Below are 10,567 nucleotides of genomic sequence, written 5' to 3'. Positions count from 1 at the left end.
TTATCCGACGACGGACGGTTCGCTTCCAACACAACAAAAAAAAACCTTCAACACGCGAAAACTATATGATAAAAAAAATATTACGATGCAATAACCAATATAATTATCTATTAAATTTGGAAACTGTTAACTCTTGTTGGTAGTTATTTAACTATGTAACAATTATTTGGCCAGCTGTTAATTTTTAATCTAGCAATCTTCTAAGCAACTTGAATGGGATCCTGGCTTTTCGCCGAAAATATTTTTCCCAAACGATTAATTTCCCGTGTTTCATATGGAAGATCGATTTTTTTTCCAAAAACGATAAACTTTATCTCGTCACTACTTTAAAAGTAACTCGTACCTCAAAAAAGATTATTTTTCTGAGTGAACCTTATGAACATTAAGTCAAGGTTCAATTTTGTTGACATATGATTTTAGATACGAGATTTTTGAAAGTAGTGACGATCTGTTTCTGGTGTACAATAGAGAGTCATTGTATTGTACCTATATTTGAAGACTATCCTGTAGAACCCTAAAGGTTAGGTTAGGTTGGTTTTATAACAATCCTGACACATGACATGACACATGACATGGGCGATTGGGAGATGAATCGTTTGGGAAAAGAAATTGTTTCGGCGTAAAATTAGAAACCCTACTAAATATTGACGGCGAATTCTGAATGCAACGTCAATCGTTCTGTATATAAATCACATACTTTACAAACCCAAATAATCAACTCACTATGCTGTTACACACACCTTACAGAAAACACACTTTAAACACACTAATTAATCATAAATCACTTCAAAAACTATGATCACGCATAAATTATAGAATGACGAAGTATAGTTATCACAATTTGAAGACACTATAGAATCGAAACGGTTTTGACGGGGGTACACTGCAACTAAATAGAAAGTTTCGCGTTCATTTTTGTGACTACAACTAATCAAAAATTAATGAACTAAAACCGGAAACATCGGGGATTGAGATTAAATCATATAAACTGACGTAAAATTATTCAAATTGTTATTAATTAGATGTAAACAGGCGCGAGTTTGCGGGCGCCGCGCCAAGCGCCGAGCGCCGACTGGCGGTCAACTCATTATTATGTATGTAGAAAACATTTAATTGTACATAGTTCAAGTTCTAAGTTAAAGCATATGGTTTTGTTAAGAGTAATTTAATTAGTATAATGCTGCTCATAACTATCAATAGAATCCTATCATTGAAAATGTGAAACTTTTTCTGTTTTTCAGTTACGAGTGCAGATGTTCGAATTCGGATGCAATTTTCTATAAAGAAAGGACATTTCTTTGATTATACCTCTAGATACAGGATATTCCTATAATTTATATTTGTACTCTTTTTAGTACATCATCCAAACGTATCCAAGCAGCAAATCAACAGCAGATATTAATAAACAAAAAAGCCGTGGTATAGTGTATTGACCTATGGCCTCTCACGCAGAAGGTCGTGGGTTCTAGCCCAAGCTTGCACCTTTGAGTTTTTCGAAATTTATGTGCGAAATCACATTTGAAATAACATGAGCTTAACGGTGAAGGAAAACATCGCGAGGAAACTTAAAAAAACCTGACACCTGCAAGGATATTCAATGGTGCGTGTGAAGTTCGCAACCCGCACTGGGCCCGCGTGGGAACTACGGCCCAAGCCCTCATTCTGAGAGGAGTCCTGTGCCCAGCAGTGGGACGTGTATTGACGACATGACATTAGTACGATTACAAAAACTTCAAATAATGCGCACGATATACTTAGTGCCATCCACGAAGACGCGTGATTTTGTCAAAATTACTATTAAATAAAAAAATATATATATAATTATTATTTGAGTCGTACAATCACTTTAAAAATAAATAATTCAATTAAAATAAAAAAAAAATTGAAGGGGGCTTGATTTGATTTTTTACCGTGTTTTTTTTGCTAAAGTCTAATGTTGTATAGATATGGTACGGAACCCTTCGTGCGGGAGTCAGACTCGCACCTGGCCGGTTTTTATGCTTGTTTTAATTCTCATACAGATAAAGATATACCCCCTTATTCATAAAACTTAACAAGCCTATGTTAACTAACAAATGCTTTGTCCCTTTCTAACAAATACAAATGTCGAAGTGACAGATAAGGACAAACGAATTTTAGCGGCATTTTAACTAAAATAGGTTTGATTTTCGTTTATGAATAAGGGGGATAGATACTGGATTAAAAAAAAAACATGTTTTTACAATCATTGCGTATTTAGTCCGAGACGTTTATCATTATCTAGATTAATTCTCTACAAGAATTTTGTAAGCACATCAAAAGTATATTATTTTCGATTTCACGCTCTGTTACTTCGCAAGCAGCTGTTCAATTTAACAGTATGTAATCAAAATATTCTGAAAATGTATGACAGATGATAAAATTGTTACTCGCCTTTTTTAGACCACTTAGCTCTTAATTTTTACTATCATTTTGATAACGTATAATTAGGTCATGCTGTGTTAAAATTAGACGATGTGTTTGTGTGAGCGAAGCGTCCAGAGTAAAAGCGATAAAAAGATAGTTAAACTTCGTAAAGTAAAAAATAAGCACTAATCATCATCATCATCCCAGCCTATATACGTCCCACTGCTGGGCACAGGCCTCCTCTCAGAACAAGAGGGCTTGGGCCATAGTTCCCACGCGGGCCCAGTGCGGATTGGGAACTTCACACGCACCATTGAATTGCTTCGCAGGTTTATGCAGGTTTCCTCACGATGTTTTCCTTCACCGCAAAGCTCGTGGTAAATTTCAAATGTAATTCCGCACATGAATTCCGAAAAACTCAGAGGTGCGAGCCGGGGTTTGAACCCACGACCCTCTGTTTGAGAGGCGATAGGTCAAACCACTAGGCCGCCACGGCTTAAAGCACTAATAATATGGAAAAAAAATAGTTTTTGTTTCGGTGACTTCTTTCATTCTCTCGCACATTTTAACATAATGCAAGTTTGAACGGGCGTGCTTCGTGTCAAACTTCAATAATATCCAATTCCGAAATCATTCGTAACAACGCTAACGTTTTTTTTTTTCTTATAAGACATGGCAGGTAAAACCACATCTTTAAACGAGCGACTTTGTATATTTACATTTTTATTAAGATTTCGACGAAAATTACCACGTAACCGTAAATCTAGTTTTACCTATCCTTAGATTTAATTGTTTTTTTCCTTAGTGTAAATTTTAAGAGCAATAAGATTGGTAATTTCAATAGCTTTGTGTCGATCAGCGTGGTTGTTCAGCGGTATGGTATTGGACTACCAAAGTGGAGGTCCATGCTTCAAATCTAGGTCGAATGCAATTAGTTTTTAGTCAAGAGTACCCTAAACCGAAGAGCATGTATGAAGGGAATAATGAAAGTGGACGAAGCGAAACAAGCATGTAAGGATCGTAGCAAGTGGAAAGAAGTGGTCTATGCCTACCCCTACGGGAAAGAGGCGTGATTATATGTATGTATGTATTTAGGTATTTAGTTTACGCTTTAATTTTTAAGTTTATTTAAATACGTATCTACTCCAAATTAACTCTCGCCCAGTTACTAATCAATTTTACTCGTAGTGACAAGAAAAACTACATCCATAAATTTAAAAATAAACCCATTAACGATCTCACAATCAAAACCGGTCAAAAATAAACCAGATGTTGACTGCGTGGGTCGTAAGCACTAAAAGTTACTATGAAACATGGTATCTAATATATGTATACATCCATGCGTTCACATATACGCAGCCGTCTGGCGCTTAATCGCCCGTAACAGTCTTAATTGGAATTCGAATTATTAGCTGAGCTATGCCATGAGCCGTTAATAATAACCGCTCACGCTCCACCTTGGTTCGTGACGTTGGAAGACGTTTTTGTTGAGGTATTGTGAAGGTTCTTGTGCCTCACAAAGGAAAACGGAAGAAAAATATTTTTGTTCATTTCATTTAAGTGTCAATCTTACTAATATCGCCCTTCTCACTAGTTATTATTATAAATATTATTATTATGAGTCTCTTCAAAGATCTATCAAAGAGACTCAGAGATACCACAGGAGACCGAAGAGCTGGCAGTTTCCTCGCTCAACGCATCAGTCTTGCGATCAAGCGGGGAAATGCTGCCAGCATCTTTGGTACCATGCCGCAGGGTCCATTTTTAGATTTAATATAGTTTTAGTTTATTTAATTTTATTGTACCTAATATACCTACCTTTTTTATGGTTGGACCTGTATTGTACTGAGAAATAAATTTTAAAATGTACTACTTAAGACATGCCGGTTAGCTTTACTCTGCTTTGTCTAATTACATATTCCCGGGAGTTATTATTATTATAAATACGGAAGTTTGTAAGTCTGTTTGTTTGTTTGTATGTTTGTTAGTTACTTCATCACCTCTAAACCGCTGCATCTATTTAGATTAAATTCGGTATACAGATAGTTTGCGTCCCGGGAAATAGGATAGGATAGTTGGACGCTGTTTCGCAATACTGAGTCAACCCACTGTCATTTTGCACTACAATGTCAACTGTTAAAATATTTTCTAAGGGTTGGCACTGTATTGCAGAATTAACCTATAAAGCCTATCGTATCGACAAGATTGTTTAACCACCGGAATTCCGCCCTTTCCTTCCTTATCTTAAAGTTTCTAATCCGACATAAAGTGCGCTGTACTTTGCCAATACCTGGTCACGCGATATGCTAAACCGCGACCTCTGACAAGCAAAATAAGAAAACGTTTCAACTGCAACAAGGTCTTAGAATTAATATAAGCTCTACTACAGTAACGATAAGATTCAAATCACATTTTTCCGAAAACGTAAAATGGAACCTTGTTATTCTTAGGTCAACAGATGTTCTATATAGATCCGTCCTTGGTTTTTCTTTAGATACCTTCAGGATCATTAGTTACGTGGAAAAACAAAACTACCTAAAGCTAAAATTTTACGAATAGCTATCAATCTTCGTGTCCTGTCGGTCTTATTATTTGATGCACAACGCAACCCATGGCATGCAGTGGGTCAATTCACTTCCAAAGTAGCAGCTGGTTGTGCTGCAGCTGCATAGATCTAGCTTACCAGTTGCATAATCTCGCTTAGTCTTATCTCTGGGATAATGCATTTTTTAGAGTTGTAGCCCGGTCCCTCAGGCACTTTAATCCTTTCCAGAAATCTTGCAAATATAGTCAAAATACCACAAGATTTTAGGTATAGTCCAATCCATACGCAAATTCCATTCATGTTGTTTTTTTTATTCGACTGGATGGTAAACAATCAAGTGGGTCTCCTGATGGTAAGAGATCACCGACGCCCATAAACATCTGCAACACCAGGGGTATTGCAGATGCGTTGCCAACCTAGAGGCCTAAGATGGGATACCTCGCGTGCCAGTAATTTCACCGGCTGTGTTACTCTCCACGCCGAAACACAACAGTGCAAGCATTGCTGCTTCACGGCAGGATTAGCGAGCAAGATGGTGGCAGCAATCCGGGCGGACCTTGCACAAGGTACTACCACCTACAAAACGATGCAGACGAGACACGAGATACATCTCACTAAGATTTATAGCCAGGTGTAGTATTTTTTAAATATAATGAAAAACAATCTAGTAGACCCCCATCATCGCACGCTTGCCACTCTATGTTGTTTACAAAAACACCGGTATATCCTCGAAGCAGTATCAACAATACTATCGGCATTCTTCAACTTCCAAGAATACGTATATAAAGGGTGTTCCAAAAAGGACGCAAGATTTGAAATTGATGAAAAACAATTTTTTTTTTCGTCATAATATATTTATATATAAAATCTTGAAATACATAAAATAGGGTTATTTGTGGAGTAATACGTCAGGCAAATGTCCTCCTAGGCTTTGCTGGCACATACGCACTCTTTTGTCAAATTTTTCTATGACCATTTTGCATAGATGCGGCTGAATTTATCCAATGCAGCGTCGAATTTCCTCTTTTAAAGCATTGCCATTTGAACGGCTTGTTTTTGAACGACCAGTGGAATGAACATCATGAATTGATCCACTCTCCCTGAATTTTGCAACCACTCTGCTCACAGTTGATGAAGTCAAATCAATACGACCATATTTTGCACGGAATTTTCGAACCGTACACGCCAAACTTCTTTTGAAATATTGTTCAATAATAAAAACGCGTTGATCCTTCGTATAACCCACCATTTTTACAAACACTAAACATTCAGCTGTCAAATAGTTTTTTTTAGGGTTGCCAGCACTAAAATACAAAAATGGCGGCAAATTGAAATCTTGCGTCCTTTTTGGGACACCCGATACCTTAGAGCTTTTATAATTTTAACTTTACAATACAGAAGATAGTGCACTCACCGGTTGAGACTAATGAGCTGAGACTTGAGCAGTTTGAACACTATCCGCGCGTCCTCCTCCATAATAAGACCGGCTTTAGCCATTTCGTTGGCTACTTCTTGACAGTCGTCGTGCTCCATGTCGAACTCGAACTGGATCGCTTCGTTCTCTTTGTGTGTGTACGATCTGTGGGCAAAGTCATCATCATCATCACAGCCTATACACGTCCCACTGCTGGGCACAGGCCTCCTCTCAGAATGAGAGGGCTTGGGCCGTAATTCCAACGCGGGCCCAGTGCGGATTGGGAACTTCACACACACCACTGAATTGCTTCGCAGGTTTGTGCAGGGTTCCTCACGACGTTTTCCTTCACCGTAAAGCTCGTGGTAAATTTCAAATGTAATTTCGCACATGAATTTCGAAAAACTCAGAGGTGCGAGCCGAGGTTTGAACCCACGATCCTCTGCTTGAGAGGCCATATGTCAAACCACTCGGCCACCACGGCTTCTCTCTGTGGGCAATGTAAGCTGTGATAATATATTGCGAAAATGTATCAACGGAATTTAATCATTTAAATTACTAACAGCGTCTACTGATTCGTTTTGAATATATTAATGAAATGTCAAAGAAGTCAGTCATTTCTATTTAAAATAAAATAGAACACCCCATTCTGTGACAGGCATTTCAGACATTTAGGGGCTGTTTCACCATCCATTGATTAGTGTTAACTGGCGGTTAGGTGTGATGCCGTCTCTACTTGTTTTGTTCGAATAGACGGAGACGGCATCACATTTAACCGTCGGTTAACACTAATCAAAGGATGGTGAAACAGCCCCTTAAAATAGACTACTTTACTAGTAGGTAAAAAATGTGAAATCACGTGTTTGAAGTAACTATATAGAGTGAACAAAAATCGAATAAAAATCTTAAACTAAGGGGCTGTTTCACCATCCATTGATTAGTGTTAACTGGCGGTTAGGTGTGATGCCGTCTCTATTTGTTTTGTTCGAATAGATGGAGACGGCATCACATTTAACCTCCGGTTAACGCTAATCAATGGATGGTGAAACAGCCCCTAAGTGTTAACCACTCTGTATCAATTATTAATCTCTCGATGAGATCTTCTCCTACGCTGTCTTGATGGGTACAATCAGCAGCAGAAGTAGATGAACAGTTGTGGTGCTCAAAATCAACTCTCTTATTACCTTGGCAGCGGAGTCGTGTGTAGAACATTTTGAGTACCATAACCACTGTTCCACATCTGTGGCTGGCTGAATTAGCAAGACAAATACGAACGTTATCGAGACATTACGTAGACTACGAACAGCCTTATTCATAAAAAATCCTTAACTGAGTTTTGATCGGTCTGTTACTTAGCAGACTGATTAAGCTTGTTCGACGGTTGTCAAGAAGTATGATTCATAAACGCTTGCTAGCAGTCTGCTAGTTGTTGAGCTGCTGATAGACGGATTAGACGCGTTATGTTGGCCATCTTGACAAATCAAAGACAAAAAATGGCCTCATCGATAATTTAAAAAAAAATTGACAGCAGTGACAGCAAATGAGCAGGAAAAAAATACAAAGAGAGATGTTTGTTTTCCCGCCATTTCCGATCGCAAAAAGCCGTAATTATGTTAATCATCCTAATTTTTTTTTATAATTTATTGTTAGTAAAGTAGCAGTAATAAATACCTAATTTAGAGGATTTTTAAATACAATTTCCTGAAAATAAATTTTCCTTAATTTTTTTAAATCTTTGCGTAACCCTCCCTTCACTAAAAATATCTTCGCTATGGTTTTTTGCTCTTGTCAAAGTCAGCTGTTCAAACTTGTGGCTGCCATTTTGTGACTTAGCAGGGAGATAAAGGAGGGTCTACACGGTCCTCTAACTTTAGCAGAGCCTTGATCTACTGATTAGCGCTAACAGACGTTTATGAATCATGTTTTATAGCATCGGGCCTTCAAGGACCCTTCAAGGAGGCTCTAACTTTTTATGAATAAGGCTGTTAGTATAAAGTGCAAATTCGAATTTCTTATCTTGCCGTGTCCCGCTCACGCTTATACCATTTAACACGAGAGTGAGAGGGACAGTACGATACGAACTTCGATTTTCGTATTTCGTAGCTACTCATTTACCATATTTGAGGCTCACCGTTTCTTGGGGTCGATGATCTTGAGCCGGAACTGTATCTTGGGTATGTCGGAGCTGGTGACGAGGTCCCGGCCGACGATCTCCAGCCGCAGCCCGATGTCCTCGCCGAAGAACTCGTGGTTCAGCAGGTCTTTCACCATCGGCCTGACAGACAAACGTCATTATCACAAACACTAATATTTTAAATATTGCAATGCCCTAACAGGGCTTATATAGAGGCGAACTATTATATGTATAAGATCTCATGTACCATATAAAGCAATAAATAATAATAATAATAATAGTGTGTGTGAACCTATTTATCTGACTTTTCTGTTATTTTATTTATTTTTTGTGTAACTTGGCATAAATAATTTTAAGTATATATTTTGATAGATTGACATTCTATACCCTAACAAAGTGTCATGTACCCACCATCTTATAAAATTACCAATAAGAGCATGAATATGAATGAAAATGAAACACAAGTTTGATATAGTATCTTTAAAATGAAAACTTCTATTTCCCGTTGTTGTTTAATTATTTTTTATAGCCAATCGCATAAGTGCGTGTTTAAATATTTTGAGCACGTAGACAGTTGTCAATGTTGGCGGCTGTACCTAGTACCCACCTGTCCCCTTTATCAGGCCGGATGCAGGACTCGATGATGTCTTTCACTTCTGGTATCGTCACCTTCTCCAGACTTTGAGGTTTGACTCCCTGCAACAAATAGACACATTATTATTTTGACGACCGGATTATGATTATGATTTTGGTTAGAGAACCTGACTACGAAGCTTGAGGTCCCGAATACGATTCCCGGCCGGGGCAAATATTTGTATGAACAATACAGCAGGCACATGCCGGAAGCAAGACAAGTGAACGGGTGCACTGACCGAGACGACCTTCTTGTAGATCTGCGCGGGCCCGCTGCACTCGCTGTAGGGGTACTCCCCGGTGGCCATCTCCAGCAGGCACATGCCGGAAGCAAGACAAGTGAACGGGTGCACTGACCGAGACGACCTTCTTGTAGATCTGCGCGGGCCCGCTGCACTCGCTGTAGGGGTACTCCCCGGTGGCCATCTCCAGCATGCACATGCCGGAAGCAAGACAAGTGAACGGGTGCACTGACCGAGACGACCTTCTTGTAGATCTGCGCGGGCCCGCTGCACTCGCTGTAGGGGTACTCCCCGGTGGCCATCTCCAGCAGGCACATGCCGGAAGCAAGACAAGTGAACGGGTGCACTGACCGAGACGACCTTCTTGTAGATCTGCGCGGGCCCGCTGCACTCGCTGTAGGGGTACTCCCCGGTGGCCATCTCCAGCAGGCACATGCCGGAAGCAAGACAAGTGAACGGGTGCACTGACCGAGACGACCTTCTTGTAGATCTGCGCGGGCCCGCTGCACTCGCTGTAGGGGTACTCCCCGGAGGCCATCTCCAGCAGGCACATGCCGGAAGCAAGACAAGTGAACGGGTGCACTGACCGAGACGACCTTCTTGTAGATCTGCGCGGGCCCGCTGCACTCGCTGTAGGGGTACTCCCCGGTGGCGATCTCCAGCAGGCACATGCCGGAAGCAAGACAAGTGAACGGGTGCACTGACCGAGACGACCTTCTTGTAGATCTGCGCGGGCCCGCTGCACTCGCTGTAGGGGTACTCCCCGGTGGCCATCTCCAGCAGGCACATGCCGGAAGCAAGACAAGTGAACGGGTGCACTGACCGAGACGACCTTCTTGTAGATCTGCGCGGCCCGCTGCACTCGCTGTAGGGGTACTCCCCGGTGGCCATCTCCAGCAGGCACATGCCGGAAGCAAGACAAGTGAACGGGTGCACTGACCGAGACGACCTTCTTGTAGATCTGCGCGGGCCCGCTGCACTCGCTGTAGGGGTACTCCCGGTGGCCATCTCCAGCAGGCACATGCCGGAAGCAAGACAAGTGAACGGGTGCACTGACCGAGACGACCTTCTTGTAGATCTGCGCGGGCCCGCTGCACTCGCTGTAGGGGTACTCCCCGGTGGCCATCTCCAGCAGGCACATGCCGGAAGCAAGACAAGTGAACGGGTGCACTGACCGAGACGACCTTCTTGTAGATCTGCGCGGGCCCGCTGCA

The 10,567-nt window shown here is 40.9% G+C and overlaps 1 protein-coding gene across 1 annotated transcript; it reads right to left on the bottom strand.

Moving 5' to 3' along the window:
• Positions 1-6,162: 6,162 nt before the first annotated feature.
• LOC141438808 (serine/threonine-protein kinase Wnk-like) lies at positions 6,163-9,858 on the bottom strand. Its single transcript, XM_074102788.1, has 4 exons — positions 9,351-9,858; positions 9,086-9,174; positions 8,476-8,619; positions 6,163-6,509 (listed from the first exon to the last, which is right to left on the bottom strand). The coding sequence occupies exons 1-4, from the start codon at positions 9,786-9,788 to the stop codon at positions 6,341-6,343; spliced, it is 840 nt and encodes a 279-aa protein (XP_073958889.1). The 5' UTR covers positions 9,789-9,858; the 3' UTR covers positions 6,163-6,340.
• Positions 9,859-10,567: the final 709 nt, after the last annotated feature.

This window comes from Choristoneura fumiferana, chromosome 19 (assembly GCF_025370935.1).
Source record: "Choristoneura fumiferana chromosome 19, NRCan_CFum_1, whole genome shotgun sequence".
Classification (NCBI taxonomy): Eukaryota; Metazoa; Arthropoda; class Insecta; order Lepidoptera; family Tortricidae; genus Choristoneura; species Choristoneura fumiferana.
Note: the sequence above shows the minus strand (reverse complement) of the source record. Positions and strands in the feature narration are given on the sequence as shown.